Source organism: Gymnoscopelus microlampas (genome assembly GCF_963454915.1).
Source record: "Gymnoscopelus microlampas genome assembly, chromosome: 23".
Lineage (NCBI taxonomy): Eukaryota > Metazoa > Chordata > Actinopteri > Myctophiformes > Myctophidae > Gymnoscopelus > Gymnoscopelus microlampas.
Window position 1 is genome coordinate 31,093,252 of NC_139960.1, and position 17,976 is coordinate 31,111,227.

Genomic DNA, 17,976 nt, shown 5'->3' on the forward strand with positions numbered 1-17,976 from the left:
GTCTTAGTGCCTGGCTGCCCCTGACCCTAGACCTCCGCCGCAGCTCTGCGGACCCCTGCCACCTCTTCACCCTTACGGCTCATCGAAGCCTCCACTCCATCCTACGCCAACGTCGAAGGGTGGAGCTCCTGTTGGACAAGTTATCTGGCTTCTTCAACGACTCCGGCGGCGACCATCTCTCCGTGGTCTCCATGACACCTGGCTCCACCGTGGTGACTTGGTACAATTTCAGCTTATGCGAGAGGTAGGCCTATCACGATGGTTACATAATGGCCTGATCACAATTATTTTGCATAATGGGTCATAATCGTTTCCAATCATCTATTGAAAAATGTTCATACATTTTTAAAAGAAGCGGAAATAGCAGATCTACATGCTCACATCACATTGCATTGTAAACTTGAAGATCAGCTATTTCCACTATTTCATTATCTAAAATAAAAATTAAGAATACATTTATTAAAGAATTATTGCCAGAGTACATTATTTATTTTGAGTATTGGTACCGGTCGTTATCAGTATTCTTTTTGTAAATTGAAGTTATTTCTGCCCTGTGCAATAATTTTGTAACAAAACCTAAAAGGCAAACATTTATTTTTTGTATTTCTGTCCCAATGTTCAATGCCAAAACCACAATTAGATCTTCATAAACTTTTCGCAATTATTTTGTATAACAATTAATCATCAAGTACAATGTCATGATCACGACAGCCCAAGCGAGAGGAGTCACAGCACAGAGACGCGGTGCCAAGTGGGTCACATACAGAGGATGTGGTCGGAGATGAGCTCCAAGGATGGGAGGGTGAACCCTGCGTTCAGCAAGGCAATGCTCCCCGAGTTCCCCATCACCAAGGTAGGACCTGTGCACTACAGACTTGACTGCTTCTCAAATCATTCCAGTCCCACGCCTGGTGAGACTGGTGGCCCTACGGTCTTCACAAGCACTCCGACTCCTAATTTAGGCATCAGTACTTCCACAAATCCCGCTACGGACACCAGTGTTTCCCCAAAGCCCACTTCCAACACCAGTGTCTCAGCAACAATGCCGAATAATACTACTACCAGCTCCGTACGACAAGCAGACGCTGATCTGTGGATGGCCGGCGTGCTTACAGCCCTTCTGGTCGTCTGCTTCCTCATTCTGGTGGTCATCCTCGTCGTTGCGGCGCTCTACTTCCGCAAAAGGCACCGGAGGATGAGAACAGTTACGTTTTTCCCTGCGGGCAGGGTGCTCTCCGTTCACACCGTGGATAAGAGAGCCATCAGGCCCAGGCTTCCTCCGTTGTTCCAGGCTGAGTTTCCTCCACCGCCACCCAGACTGTGGATCAGCCTGACGCCAGAGGACAAGGGGCTGCTTAGCTCAGCCTGTGGGCAGGGTGGAGGAACCTTCAACAAGGTGACGTTTCACGGTCACGAGCAATACAGGCGTCTCCCTTCACAATACTCACACAGCAGGACATGGAGGGAAGGGTCCAAGAAGACATGCAGAGATGAACTTGATCTTTAGTTGATTAATTCATTTGGAAACCTATGGCAATGATGAAAAACTTCATAGAGTTCTTTTATAGTTGCTGTCGAGTGGAAACCTTTCAAAAACTGTTACTTTCAGGAAATGGATTAAATGACCTGTGTACCAATGGATGTGATGTAGTTATTTAGTCACTAAATAACTCGGATCCATTGGAACAGAGGTCACAAGATTGAAAAAGTATTATTTGTAGCATTATTATTGAAAAGTATTAACAGGAGCTTGTGACAAAATTGTAGTCATGAGCTGTTAATACTTTTCATTGGTTAAATATTCATAAACCCACTTTTAACCAATACTTTGGCCATGTCATTATAGGTTAAAATAATTTTCCCAAAATGTTACAAAATAGTGTATGCAACGCATTGTAAGCTTGTAGATCGGTTACTTTTGCGCTACACTGTCATACGATGAAGCCTAGGACATTAAAAAAAATATATAATATATTTAAATATAAAGATACAATGTTTCTGCCAGACAGCGACTTTACTGTTTAAACTAGTCTAAGTTGAACTATGTTGAACACTAAAACTTGACATGTTTTGAACAATATAAAATCAAACCATACAGTCCACTTACACCAGGGTTATTAGTTTTTTACACAAATGTGAAGTTTCCAGTTAAAACCAAGCAAAGTTGTGAATTGTTGAAATACTGTATTTATTGTGGTGTCATGATCAGCACACTGCATTTACTTTTCTCAAGTTCTTGGTCTATAGCAAGATAATGACACTAAGCTCTAGTATCTAAACTTGTGATTTGTGGGTTTAACTTTTTCAATCTCTGTGTAAAGTTATTGCATGATACAACTTAACAGTCAAAAGTTTTTTCGCTTCCTTCTTTTTTGTATAATTATAAATGAGGTCCCAGGTTCATACCAATGAACCATCTGGGTTCAATATCAAAGAGTGGTCATATTATTATTTAAGTGATCAATTTAACTATCAGGATCACACAATGACGACCAGAGATTAACCTAATTTAACAGCAGATAAACGTCCCCAACACAATCAACTACAAAAGCCTTCTGTAAAAAACAAAAACAAAACATGTATAAAATCCTATATTGTAATTATTGTTTTGCAATTCCATTTCCATGTCCATATTAGAGTCTGCCATAGGTCTATGTCCATGCCCTTATTTGGAAAAGAGTTGCAGAGAACAGTCTGTGGTCCCAACCGTCACGATCATTATGGGATGTCTGAACACGGTGACATCATCTGGAGGCTTTGCCATTTTCATGGACATCCATGCTGCAAAGAATAGATAAAATAAATAAATACAAATAATTTGTTCTATATTCTTCTATATTTCGGCTTCTATCGTTTTATGTGTGCAAATAATCTAAACCATGAGCTGATGTTAATCATGAAGAAAATTAAGCAAAGACAGATCTATTGTTGGCATCCAGTGTTTGTGTGAACAGACATACTGTCAAACTTTCATTTAGATTTGTGTCTGACTCTTCATCCATCCAAGTCAATCTCCTCGTCAAAAATACCCCCCCCCCCACACATACACACACAACCCTCATAACCTTTCCACCTGCTCTACACTGACCTAACCATCCTTATCTTACACCTTTATTGTTTCCTGCCACCTCTAGCCACCTGCATGCATCTATGCCATGCCTACATAGAGCATTACATACATTCCATCCAGCAAAGTACACTGAAGTTTGACATAACCACTTAAACCCTTTATACTTGGTTAACAAGGGAGTAAAGGCTGAATAAATAGTATTCAGATATTCACAGCTACTGCCAGTGGTTCACTGTAGTAGGAGGAAGTTAAGGCCCCTATACATGCTCCAAATTAAGCCATCCACTGACCCACGGCGGTGGGTGGATTACTACAAAATGACGTCATGGAGCAGCTGTGAAAATGGTGAGACGGTCACCTCCGCACACCTAGATGTTTTACTCATGCAACTCTCCCAGGTTGGTCGCTAAAGACATTCCTTCATTCAGACCAGAGCGATAGGGAGCAGACTTGGGCTGAGGAATTTCTAGAAATAATTTGGCCCCATCTAGTGACCATGCATAAACACAAACTGTCAAATAATACCAACACATCCTACATCCGTGACAAAATATCAAAATGTCCAATATCCAGGTATTAAAATATCCGCGCTAAATGTAAACAAACTTTCTCCACTCAGCAAGCTACGCAAGCTAATCCCATCAGATGACTGAGTGGATGGGAATTTATGGAAGTCAGTTACCTAAGTTATAGGTCCAAAAAATTAAAAATAAATACCACAATGAAATAAATAAAGCCTTTTTTATTTGTATCATTGTGGTATTTATTATTACATTTTTGGACCAATGGACTTCCATAGGAATCACTGTTTGGTTGGCAGCAATCTGGGATCCCAGGTAAAAAAAAATGCTTTTAGCGCAGCTCTGAATCGGTTCTTGAGAGATTATAGGTAAAATTAGTATTATGGTGTCTTATCAAGGAACTTTAAGTGTATAAGTGATGGGAATAAAGGGTGGGTGGGTGGAGGGGGCCTTTAGAGTAAGAGCTTTTTTTTACTTCAGTAAAAACTGTACTTTAAGTGAAAGGCAAAGCCCCACCCACCCGTTCTCCTCTTTCAAATGCTGGTACAGGTCAGCCTGGTTGTTGACAGAGTTGATTCTCCCAAAGAACTCCTTCCTGGAGTTGGCAGCTGTGATCCTATTGGTCCACAAGCTGAGCAGAGACACTGGCCCTGGAATACAGGGACACACACACATGGATATTACACGTTAGTAGGGTTGCAAATATCAATTATTTTCTTAGCAACTATTAGATTAAATACTTTTTCCAATTAATCGAATAATTGAGAAGCATTTTTGTATACATAAACCATATATCAATGTGAATAAATTCATATATATATATTTTAATCGACCTGTCCGATTACCCACTTAAACCCTATTTTGTTACACAATGGTGTCACGTAAAGAAGAGCTGAGCTACAAGCTCACTGCTCGCAATGTGTTTTGAGCTTGTACATCTACAATTTTTGTTCAATGAACTGTTGCACCGCTACATGTTAGCTTCCTGATCTGAATAAGAGCCAAGCAGTTGAGTGAGTTCTTGTACCTTTAGCTTTCTCTGGGGGCTGGACTTCCTCTGTGATGAGACGAGGCCTCTTGATCTGTGGCTCTGGAGAGTCCGGAGAGTCCTTTATGATCACCTCTGACTCCTCCTCTTTGTCTAGCGCCCCCTTCAGCCTGGACGGGGTGAATACAACAAGGGGTGGATATGACGTTTTACGATCAGGGGTCAGACTACAGTTCAAACTCGTACAGTCTAAGTGCGTTGGATAATGATTTGCTTTTGCAACATGAGTACAAGCGTATTGAGTGCGCGTACTTGTGTAAATGGGAAGAAGGCAGAAAAAAGTACAATCAAAAGCAAAGATTTAAGGGCCAAAACTTTTTCATAATCTGTGTAGGGTCAATCCACATTAAGACAGTTTTTCAGCTGATGAAGTTAGCACAATTCTGTTTAGTGTGTTGTGTACATTTGTTTGTGTAAACCTTAAAATACACACATCACTCTTCTAGACCAGTGGTTCTCAAACATTTTGTCAAGACCCCCAAATGTGAAATATATTTGGCCACGGACTCCCATCTGAAAATATTTTGTGCCAGGGAACCCCATAAGAGAATATTTGTGTGGTTTAAGATTGGATTCCACATTTTTAACAATTTTGCTGGGGACCCCCTGAGAGTCTCAGGGGGGTCTGGGGGTCCTCGGGCCCCAATTTGAGAACCACTGCCATCTCACAATCTTTCTCCTGACCTGTCGGCATCCTGCCAGCTCTTGTCGTCGCCGGTGTCTTTGCTGCCGTTCTTCTCGGCTCTGTCCTCCTTGTCCTCTCTCTTCCTGCCTCTCTTCTTGCGGTCGTCCTCTTCGGGGGGCTTGCTGCGGCACGCCACGATGCACTCCAGCACCCTGTGGTGACGCTCGCTGGCGGCTGAGTGCGTCTTCACCAGCGTCTCCAGCTCATTCCACATTATGCGATACTGCTCGTCTCTGTAGTCACACAAACACACGCTTCCATGTCAGCTCGCACATTTATCGTTGCTGTCGGGCAGAAACCTCTTATCTCTATATCTTTTACTTTTTAAATTTTATTTTGTCATACTAGCGTCACACAAAAGTAGCAAAAATAGCCCTCTGGTAAAGCAATGTACACACACACACACACACACACACACACACACACACACACACACACACACACACACACACACACACACACACACACACACACACACACACACACACACACACACACACACACACACACACACACACACACAAAATAATGTAGTAGTACTAGTGTACCTCTTGGGTCCCTTTCCTCTAGAGCCCACAGTGGAGATGGGCAGAGGGTCATTCTTCCTCTCCATGTCCACCAGGTTGTAGACGGTCTTTTGACAGGTCAGTACGTCCTCCTCTGACAGCGTCTCCTTCACTATTAGGTTAGCAAGAGGTACAACCTGGAGGGAGGACAGACAGACATAGAGGGTTACACATAAGGTGCAAATTGGTAACGCATGGGGAGATCCACATAGCACCAGCCAGGTATAGCGAAAGGTGGGAGCACAACAGCAGTAATTGCCCAGCCCAAAGATAAAGTTTAAGTCCTTACAGCTTGCATGTTGAAGATGGTGGTCTGGGAGATGATCATGGGCCAGTAGCGTGTGTATCGCTCCAGCTGGGCTTTGGCTCTCTCCGCAGGCAGCTTCCCACTGGGGTCGTGGATCAACTCTGACACCGGGGTCAGACGGTTCTCTCTCATGAACTCCCCGAAGTCCTGAGGATGGCAACATGAACACGCAAACACACATGAAGTTGATTCTCTTGAACGTAACTACTGTACATTAACCCTGGTGTCCCTATTTTGGGCAAAATGGAATAACATTTTAAAAAACACAACACATTGTGAGCTTGCAGATCAGTTATTTTCACTATTCACCATATGACTTAAGTGTAAAGGGCTTAACCACTTGAACCCCAGCATCTATATTCTGGAGAGAACATTAGCCAAATATAGCCGATCTACAAGCTCGGAGCTTGTACATCATCGTGTATTACTTTCACACATTCACACACAGGAGGCAGAGGAAACCATGCAAGGCACCAACCTGCTCATCAGGAGCAATTAAGGGTTCAGTGTCTTGCTCAAGGACACTTCGATACGAAGCCAGGAGGAGCCGGGGATCGAACAGAGAACCTTCCGGTTCCTAACTGACCACCCTACCTCCTGAGCAGACTGCTACCCCCTGGACTTATGTGAAAGATTTATATATTAACTGTTTACATCGCAGGTCTTCGAAGTGGGGTCCGGGGGTCTTTGAGGGGGTTCCAGGGGGAATTCCCAGCACCATGAACACTATTTTATTTTTCTTCTATTTTCTAAAAATGTTGACAAATCTTCTCTTTGTGCCTTCCCCGGCACACAATCTTTTCAAATCGGGGTTCGCGGTCAAATACAATTCAACTTGGGGGTCCTCAACATGAAAAGGTTTGAAAAACACTGGTTTAGATGACTATGTATAGCTGTTCAAAGTTATAACTCACAGTGATCCGGTAGTCAGTGACGCGGCCCCCGCAGCCCTCGCTGATAGAGGGCGGGTCCTCCAGGGTGGAGCGGGTCATATTGAGCACGTGCAGGAAGATCTCACCGCCGTGGCTGCTCAGCATGTGGCTGATGACCTTTGAACCCGACTTCCTGGGCTGCTCTAGGAGCACTGACCTTCCTGTCAATCATTTATAAAAGATATATTAAAAACAATATAACGTATTGTAGTGGATGGGAATTTCTGGTAATATCAAAGGGTACTGGAACTAAATCATAGTAGATAATGCTGTAAAAGCACAAACAACACAGTGACATTAAAGAGTCTAATCTCTAATTCATGACAATAATAATACCAACAAGTAGCAACAGTAGAAGGGATGTCCGCACAAAGAATGATAGAACTATAAAGATAACTATGACGATCATGATGTGAAAATCCAAAATGATGAGCGATAAAGTTCTGTAACATGTTGAATGTGAGTGACGTGATGAAACGTGTCATCCTGCAAATTCGGATGAATTTCCATCCAGTGTTTCCATCGTTCATCAAATGACTCTGAATGTGATCTAAATTATATTGTTTGCCGTTGTCGTTGCAGTTGTGGGGTGGACTCCACCGTCCACCTAAGTTAGAATGGATGTAAATGGATTCTTATTTATCGTTCTTGGTGTTGACAGCCCTTACATTTATTATTCATGAAGTGTTCCTTTGCGATAAGACCACTTGAGCTTACCGTTGAGGAGGAAGTTGGTCAAACAGGAAGACGGACGACTGTTCACGTCTGTCGGTGAGATTCTATAAGCTCCTGTACAGTAATGGAGCTCTGGAGGAAATCAACACAGTGGGGGCGGGCACACATACACACACAAAATGGCATTTAGTACTCTTAACTAGGAATGGAATGCTAATTTAGGTAGCTGTATGTTCTTTTTTTGTATTTGTTAAGTTTGTATTGTATTGTTCTTATATGTAGGACTGTGGCTGGAAATGAGCTGCTAACTAAATCCAGTATGTATACATGAGATTATGTTCAGCTGATTGAATTCATGTTCAAGTATGGAATGTCCATTAATGTGCATTGTCCAGTCTAAATAAACAAAGAAGTAACACAGGTAGAACACCTACAGGTTGACAATGTCAATAACTTTTTGAAACATTTGAAACAGGTGGTGCACCGGACTGGCCACTAGATGCGATACCACTATGTTGTAGTTCGGTCATAGTTGCAAATTACCTTAGTCCATTTTAATTGTAGAGATAGCTACAAGGTGCCTACCTATGCTGTTGGTTCTGGGAGTGATACAAGGTGCCTACCTATGCTGTTGGTTCTGGGAGTGATACAAGGTGCCTACCTATGCTGTTGATTCTGGGAGTGATACAAGGTGCCTACCTATACTGTTGGTTCTAGGAGTGCACCACTTCAGTGTAACCGTCTCCTTCAGTCCACTGTCTCTGCTAGTGCTACCTGCCATGTGCAGGTCACCTATGGCAGAGACGAAGAGGGAAAATCAATTAGTAAGACTTTAAGAATCAAGGTCATTTGTGTCACCACTCAGACAGGTACAAGAAGCCAAATGCAACTTTGTGAGGTCCACAAAGTACTGTGTTAATGACGACAATAGTAATAAAAAGAAAAACTAAGATAAGAATAAAATAAAAAAAATAAGCATTCAACAGTATCCACTTCTTCATAACATAACAAAAGTAGGTATATAACTGTGCAATGAGGCATGAGGCACATACATGTGCATTAAGGCATATTGGCATCAAGGCAAACTTGACTAGCACAACTGTCATTGAATATAAGGCAATACTTATTTTGCCTTCTGTGGCAATGTGTTATTTTGAACACATTGACATCAAATGCAATGGCCACAGTTTGAGAACCACCGACTTAAACCCTATACTTAGTTGACCAGGGTCCCCCAGGGCTCTATACTAGGGCCTTGCAGTTCTCTCTCTGTTTTTCCCTAAATATCTCGCCAAAATAGCCAATGTACAAGCTCACAAAGAGTTGCGACGCGTTGCGAGTTTGTAGATTGGCTATTTTTGCAGAATGTTTGCCCCAGAATAGGGACGCTGTTTTTAAGACATACATTTGCGTGCACCCTGTGATTGAACTACCAGGGTTGCTGTTTATATGTACCTCAGGCCGTTACACAGATCTCATGTCACCTCATCTCTCTGCTCTTTCCTTCCTCTATGTCATTCCCGTTGAGGTGCATTGGCGATTTTAGCACTTAGGATGCTCGCCAATATGTATGAGCAGAATGCAAATGATTCTATGGGGAGCACAATACAAAACGCCTAACTTAATCTCTAAATATAAAACCATAGCACAAAACCAGACATAATTCCGGTAGGGGGTGATAAGAGAGAATTGAACTGAATGATGAGTCAACGTATGAGCTGTCAGTTTAAAATAACCACAGCATTGACTTCTTGGTGAATCAGAGAGTCGACTGAGCCAATAATATAAGCCAATTAGCAGGTCTGACATGTGCGCGACTTTAGTACTCTGCCTGAATTAAAGTGGTGGTTAATTTCACAATTTTATAATAATCCTCCAGGGGGTGCCTGGTGGCTCAGCCAGTCAGTGCACAGACCGCATGCTCATTGAGTGGCCATGGCTGACATGTCTCTCCTCTCTGCCCTGAGTTTCATGTCTCTCAAAATTGTATCTAAATCAGTGGTTCTCAAACTGTTACATGTCCCCCAAAAGTATTTGGTCGCAGACCCCCATTTGAAAATATTTTGCAGTTGCACCAGGAATTTGTCAACTTTTTTGAACATAGCAAATGTACAAGTTCCCAACGCGTCACAACAGCTTCTAGTTCTAGATCAGCCATTTTCGAATAGCTGTCAAATTGTCAAATAAAATAGGGCTCAGGTGTTTAAACTGTTCCTCATTTCATCACTGGCTCTCAAAGTGTGGTCTGGGGACCCCCAGTTCCTTGGAGGGGGTTCCAGGGGGTCCCAAGACCACACTTTGAGAGCCAGTGATCTACATAAAGCTTAGAAAAATAAAAAAAAATGCAAAGATGACTCCTCCAAATCCCAGACAGTGAACACACCGCTTTTGAAGAACTCCAGGTGAGCGTCTCTATGATGGAGGAGTTCCACATCATAATTGGCTGACGTGTTGGCGTGCTGTTCCTCCTGTACATCCACACAGTAATAATACATGAATAACACACACACAAACAGAGGTTAGGATGAATTCAACATGCCATACACAATGTATACAGAAATACATGTGCTAAACCACGCACACACAAACGTTATATGTACACACTCTCACACACGCACTGCTGCTTTCATGGCCCAGAAGGGTAAAAAGTGATGGAGAACAGGATGACAGAAAAGTTTGCTGCTGAATGTCACACATGGTTTTCACTAAGGTTTCTAGCTCTGCTGTTAGTGTGTAGAAAACACACTCAAGACATAATCCAATGACCATAATGTCTTTCTTGCCATTAGAGGGCTGTGTCCACCAAGATATATCTTTCCAGCTGAACTCTAGTTCAACTCTGGAAGCCCAGATAAAAAGGACAAACGTGAACGTGCAGTACAGAATAGACGCTCAGTGCCTCGTCATGCTGCTGCCGTTTCCAGCATAGCATAAAAAATACGTGGCACTCCCATTGAAAACTTTTGAAAACATAGAAAGGAAAATAACTAAATACTTTGGTGGACACAGGCCCTTAGAGGCCTGATTTAATGTATGTCTAGGCCTGTCACAATTATTGCATAATCAAAATGATTCAAGATAATCACAATTATTTTTGCATTATCGGCATAATAAACGTTCATACATTTTCAAACATTTAAAGCAAAAGTGGAAATAGCAGATCTACAAACGTATAAAATGTGTAATACGAATCAATTCTTTGTATAATTAAGTTCTTTGTCCCTGTGCAACTTTTGTTTACGAAGCCTAAAAGACTATTTTTGTTTATATTCCAATGTTCAATGACAAAACCACAATTAAAGCATTGTTAATCTTTGTCAAATATTTGTATGACAATTAATTGTCAAGTAAAATGTCATGATCGTGACAGACCTATGTGTGTCAGCCTATGGTATATTAAAACTGTGATATACTGTAGCTTCTACTGTTACTTGGATGTTCGAGTGTGTCTATGGTTTCAAATGTCTGAAGTGGTATCTAGGGATTTCAGCTGCAGAGAGAGAGAGTTAACAAGGACGCTGAAAGTGGCTGGGTGGGGTGGGGGGTCAGATTGTCAGATAGAAGACTATTAATGAAGACAGCACAGAACACCACATCAAGAATATACAGCGGAACAGGAGGAGGGGAGGCTGACTGGGCTACAGAGGCCAGAGAGGAAAGTCTATCCACATCTTATGAAGATGGATGTCGTCACAAACCAAGGAGAGGCAACACTGGTCCAACCAAGTTCACGTCACTGCTGTGAATGGCGTGAAATTAACCCTAACCCTGTTCACTAGTACTAGATGTATCTGCATGTTGTCCTGCTGAATTTGATCTAAAAGTACTGATTTATTAATAGACTCTACAAATGGTTGTTAATAACTGCCAATGTGCCTTGTTAGACAACAAAATGAAATACTAATACACGATTACAGCCTCAAAATCTACAGTTGTACAGATCATATTATTTGTATCAGTATGCTATAATATATAATAGCTTACTGTACACAATTGTTGATAGATGCCATTTCTTTTTTTGCTATTTCACTTTATTCTTCTATTCCTTATTCACTTTTGAATCTTATCGTTTATGTATTTTTTACCTATTTTATCCACAATGTTGAAAAAGCTCAGAGTACAAGCATTTCACTCCTTGCAATGTTGCGACAGTTGTACTGTAAGCAGGATTTCACAATAAATGCCTTGAACAACAAAAATGCAAAATGTGACATAATGCAGATTCTTCGAGGCAGGGACATGCATGCAGAGCTCAAACTAGTTTCAACTCGTCCAGACCACAGTTGCCTGTCCTGTACTGTAACAACACCACCAAGTTGGCTCAAGTCTGGCTGTCCTAATAAAAAATGGCCTGCTGTACAACGGCTGTGCTCCCTCACTTGGGTGTGTGTGTGAGAGAGAACTACTGACCTGGTCGCAAACATTTAATGTGGGCTAGCAAAACAGAAAATACAGCATGAAAACAGCAGCAGCAGCAGCAGCTCCAAAGAGACGTATCAACATGCAGATGAAATCAAATAAAAACATAAGTCTGAATATTATGAGACATTGATGAGTGGTGAACATGGTGCACATGTGGCAGGGAAGAAAGAACAGAGGAAAGAAGGGACAAATTATCAAATAAAAAGTAGTATTAAAGAAACAGAAAGGAAAGAAGGAAGCAAAAACTAAGGAGAACAAAAACAAAGAAAGAATGTCATGAGAGGAGAAAGCTGAGGTGACCAGAAGGCATTTATTTTTAAATGAATAAATCATTGTTCATGCATTAGATAATGTCCATCTACAATACCAAGAGAATGTGTGTGTGGGTTATAAGAAGATGATTTGTTGTGGTTTGTGTTGTCAGGCTGCAGGCAGAACCTGCCTCACCTTCATTGGGATGTTGGTGATGGTAGTAGAAGCCAGGTCAAAGTGCTGCTGGACCAGAACGTTGAGTTTTGTAGCCAGGTGCCTCCCTGCCCGCACGCTATGCACCTCGCTGGTCAGCAGAGGAGAAATCTGGAGGAGGAGAGGGCTTTAAGAACTCAACACTGGAACGCTCTTGAGAGAAGCAGCAATGTTGAAAATTATTGAAAACTTTCATTCTTTCCGTCTTCAATACACCTCCATTTATTTATTTTGTTCAGCACTTGGGAGTTGCATCTGATGTATGACATGCTATATAAATAAACTTTGATAGATTGACATAACGAGGAGGGCATTTTGAAATTAGAAATATCAATATGTTGTCCCCTCTCTCTAACATTAGTGATGGCGTGGGTCCATCTTTTTACACGATTACCAATGTCTCAGTACATGTACCAGGTGTTTGAGCCGGTTAAGGTTGCTCTCCTACCTCCTTCTTTGGTCGGTCAGAGACCAGTGTGTCCTCTCCCTGTGGGTAGATGTGGACCAGCACCAACTCACACTGCTGCAGGGCCATCAGCCTGGAACACACACACATACCTTTCAGCTCCACAATAAGATAAAGTATAACAAACTCACAGTCCTAAATATACTCACTGTGTACACCTCATATTGCACACTGACCTGTCCGATCCCGCTGCCAGTTTGTTCTGGTCTTGAATGGTTTCTTGGATGCAGTCTTCCAACATTCGCACGTGGGTGTCGCTGTGCAACAGATGAACGACAAGATACTCCCGTTAATCTCCTGGCCTCATATCGACGTGTCTTTGAGCAAGACAATGCTCCCCTAACTGTTCCCTGGCACCCATAGCTGGCAGCCTACTGCTCCTAATAGTTAGGATGGGTGGTCAAATGCAGGGAACGAATTTCCCCAGTCCCCACAGGGATCACCGATTCAGGTTACCAAAAGAAAAGAGGTGAAAACTCCCCAAAATCCAGTGGGAGAAGACATCCATTCTATCCTGATGCCACTGCTCACCTTTTAGCGTTGGTCAGGCAGATGATGCGCCCCCTGTTGGCGACCTTCTCCGCCGTGTCCATCAGCGCCGTGCGTTTCTCGTGCTGCAGCTCTGTTATCTTACACAGCTGCTCCACGGCCACAGCCAGGCCATGCAGGATGCTGCAGCACTCTGGGTCCTCGCAGGGGTTAGGTGGCCCCACAGCTGCCAGCGCGGCCATGAGCTAGCATCCAGGAGGAAGAAAAAAGGAGAAGATATAGGCTAATGATGCCATAACGAGATAATAAATCATAATGAGACTTTCTTTTATTAAGCAAAGGTAGGTGTGCAAAACATAGGCGTTGTTTCCAAAATAATGAATATAAATGCATGAATAAAATGTCATGTAAAATACTACGAGAAATAATTGTCATCTGGGCTTAATTCAGAGCAGGTTGGAAAATGATAGAACTAATGTCTAAAATTGTTCCACAAACATCATGATACGACTAAGATCTTCAACCAGCGCCATTTGTTACTTTTAAAAACCTTGAAGTAGTCTACATGGGTTGTGAACAACAGGAAGTGTGGTTTACCTCATGGGTGCTCTGGTCTTCCTGTCTCCAGCTGTTCAGGATGTGGAACTCTGAGTCACTCACTATGTAATTGACCTGAAACATAACAAGATGTTCATCAGTATATACTCTATCACAACGGTGGATCACTCGAACCCTATCGCCCCTATACTGGGGCGAACATTCACCAAAAACGGCAGATATACAAGCTCACAACGCTTTGACGGAACATGACACTAGTCACCATGCCGAAGTGGGGCAAATATACACAAATATACACAACATTTTACCTGCTGTGTACAAAGAGTCCAAAGTGTTGCCCTAGTGCAAACACATACTTTTTACACACACACACACACACACACACACACACACACACACACACACACACACACACACACACACACACACACACACACACACACACCTTCTCCTTCCTGTCTCTCTCTATGCAGTATAGCAGAATGTCCTCAGTTGTTATTGTTTTTTATAACCAAAACAAAGTTACAGGTAATGTGTACAATTCTTTCCTTCCCAATACCTGAACTTGCGTGATTATTTTTTACTACTAAACCTGTATGGATGTGATATGATTGCTACTATTGTAGCTTGCCTTGCATGGCCTTGTGGCTCAGGTTAAACCATTTGTAAAACATATACAACAAATACATACAGAGAATAAATGCCATTTTCTAGCTCGAAATAATTCAGTTTCCACTGGCACAGTAAATGGTTGTTTGCCTGTGTAATGCAAATGAGCTATTGTCACATACATAATATCGGATGGGCTCGCGTAGTCAGAGGCACCTATGATAGGTATCGGAACAACTCTAGTAAGGTGAGGCTAACCAGTTTGTCGGTTGGGTAGACATCGTAGAGGATTCGGCAGTATTCCATGGAGCACTCGACAGCGCAGGTCCACAAGGACTTGGACACGGGGGCGAGGGGGATGACTCCCTGACCGCGGCTCTTGGTCAACACGTCGCACTCCACCTGCTGCCGGCTGGACTCAGCCATGTAGGGACAGTGATCGACCACGAAGGCCGTCTTGTGGGAGACGGCAAACATCTTCATTTTGGGTCAGAGGCGGTCCGCGTGTGCTGGAGAAAGAAAAAAGGAACGGTTTCGTTTCTCTATGTCAGTGGTTCTCAAACCTTTTCGTTTCAAGGACTCCCAGTTTTGTATGCCTTAGGTTACAGATCACCATAACTCTTGAATGTGTATAAATGGAGCCATTTGAGGGTCCATTTGTACACTCTCAGAGTAACAGAACTTTAAGGGTCCATTTCATTCCTACCACAAACAGACAGGATAGTTAGTTTGCTGCCTGTACCTGTAATAGCCGGACATTTTCAACTGCAAATTCTTATTCTGTGACCTAGTTTGATAAGAAATGAGCGCATAAAGGAAGCAATTGCTAGTTAGGGCGGGAGTAGGATCTAGTCCAGTTAGTTTGGTGTCTGAACAGTATCTCAATATTCTATAATCCAGGGGTCTTCAAAAGCGGGTCCGGGACCCCTAGGGGCTCCTCAGATTTACTACAGGGGGCCGCCAAATCTTTGTGTGACAGGATACTTTTTTTTGCATTAACCACTTGAACCTTAGCTTCCCTATCCTGAGGAAAACTACAGCCAAAATTAACAGATCTAAAGGCTCACAACGCCTCACGTTTGCGAGCGGTTGTGAGCTTGTAGATCGGCTATTTACGGCCAAGAGTTGTAAAGACCCCTCCGTATAATCCATAATTGTATAAACTGTAATTATACGTGGTTATGCACATTTATGGAAGTTTTGACAACAACATTCAACATATATACATAATACACAAAAATATTAGTGACCCTTGCAATTAATTGGCTACATTATGATTGGCTGACACACATCATGCTTTGTGTTCATTGGCTGACTGTCTATTTGTCTGTCTGTTTGTTAAACACAATGCTGTTTGTTCAGTAAAATGAGTCTGCCATGTCTCTCCAGCTCTTAATTAAACAGAAAATGTATTTTCAGTCCTCTCTCCTGATTGGCTTAAAATGTGTCACCTACATGAAAACGTACTATATTATGTCTAAATAAGAGCTGGAGAGACCCCTGTGACCAAACAATAGCAATGATTACTATCAGATTATAGTACTTTAACCTTTTTAACAAACCAAAAAAAAATAACCAAAAGATATCACTTACCCTACCTTTAAGTAAAAAAGTAGAGTACTTTTCCCACCACTGTTACTTATATAAATATCAGTTTATGACTTTACCTGATGAAGAAATATCAAACTTTCTCAGACGAATGGAAGCCGGCCTGGGGTTTATAAATATCTATAGGCTGAAGCTGATATGTTTGGTTATATGGCGTCAGTCAGACTCAGTCAGTTTGACAACATGTCAGTCAAACATGTCAATCAAACATCAAATAATGAGCTTCTAAACCACAGACAGGAGCATGACATGCACAGCTAGCCCGTTAGCTAACCACCGCTAGCACCATCGTTTCTTTCCGTTTTCTCACCCAGCTATACAGATACACAAACATAATGGTTCGCATATATATCTATGCTGATAGACGTAGACTGAATAAACATTTGTGTTTCACTTTCTGAATGTTTCGTAACTATCTCCCTAAATGAAAAGAACGGACACCGATTATCACAACAATGGTAAGCTAGTCACTTCCGGTGGGTCCGTCAAATTTGGGGGTCCGGTCGGATCCTCGGGCTACAGTTCACTGGTTCCTAGCAGTGGTGGAGTAACCTCGCATCACGTGGTGGAGAAAGTACCACATTTTTTTTTATCAATACTGAAATGTAGTCCGGAATTCAAAATTGACTTAAGTATAAGTGCAAAAGTATTGAAATCAAAATTTACTTAAAGTACCAAAAGTAGAAAGCACTCATTATGCACAATGTCCCATTTCACAAGTTTTCAAATGTATAAAATGTTTAAAGATGTACAAGCCCACAACACATAGCCGAAGCCGAAGTGTTGAACATGTGAATGTATGTTTTGTAATAATATTTAAAATCTACAAAGTAACAAGTAACTAAAGTTGTCCAATAATTGTAGTGGCGTAAAAGTACTATATTTGCCTCTGAGATGTAATGGACTAAATGGAGTAAAAGTATTGAAAATTGGAAATACTCTAATAAAGTAAAAAAAAAAATACCTCAAAATTGTACCTAAGTACAGTACTTGAGTAAATGTACTTAGTTACTTTACACCACTGCAATTGACAACAAGTTTCATTTACTGTTCTGTTGCAACTCGAATCGGTGTAATATTTTGTACAAGTGTGTCTCACCCTTTCATAACAAGGAGTACTGTCAAAAACTTGTTTTGTAAAAATCGGCCTCCTGGTGGCGCTATAACATGCCCATGTGAAACATTTGGGGCAGAGATTCTGCTGACATCCAGACACACACGCACGCACGCACACACAAACACACACACACACACACACGCACACGCACACACACACACGCGGATGGAAATGGCAATTTTCGCCTCACTTTAAATGTATTTTACCCTACCTCCCGAACACAAAAGGTGCGCAGACTTAGCCAGCGGCAGGCACACTTAAAATTTCTAAGAAATGTTGTTTATAGTTCTTCTTCCCTTCTTCTTTTCCTGAAAAGTAACTTTTTGGGACATATGAGGTCCGTTTCCACCCGACACGACACTGTACAGTATGCCACCACAATTGTGCGTAACGTAACCTGTCCTGAACTAGCCTTAACTCCGCCAAAATTCCCACATA

General features: G+C 42.0%; 1 protein-coding gene across 3 annotated transcripts; it reads right to left on the minus strand.

The window, feature by feature from the left end:
• Nucleotides 1–2,093: 2,093 nt before the first annotated feature.
• Nucleotides 2,094–17,898, minus strand: ints13 (integrator complex subunit 13). Of its 3 annotated transcripts, XM_084049966.1 has the most exons (18): nt 16,580–16,900; nt 16,481–16,539; nt 15,072–15,322; nt 14,244–14,318; nt 13,689–13,891; nt 13,334–13,414; nt 13,140–13,230; nt 12,674–12,802; nt 10,188–10,272; nt 8,504–8,596; nt 7,847–7,936; nt 7,112–7,290; nt 6,180–6,344; nt 5,873–6,027; nt 5,324–5,557; nt 4,619–4,749; nt 4,112–4,241; nt 2,094–2,781 (listed from the first exon to the last, which is right to left on the minus strand). In XM_084049966.1, exons 3-18 carry the CDS (start codon nt 15,294–15,296, stop codon nt 2,745–2,747), a joined length of 2,103 nt encoding a protein of 700 aa, XP_083906092.1. In that variant the 5' UTR covers nt 15,297–15,322; nt 16,481–16,539; nt 16,580–16,900; the 3' UTR covers nt 2,094–2,744. The 3 variants fall into 3 exon arrangements, with proteins under 3 accessions (XP_083906092.1, XP_083906093.1, XP_083906091.1); XM_084049967.1 differs by lacking the exons at nt 16,481–16,539; nt 16,580–16,900 and adding an exon at nt 17,750–17,898; XM_084049965.1 differs by having other exon boundaries at nt 16,481–16,900.
• Between the last annotated feature and the right edge of the window lie 78 nt (nt 17,899–17,976).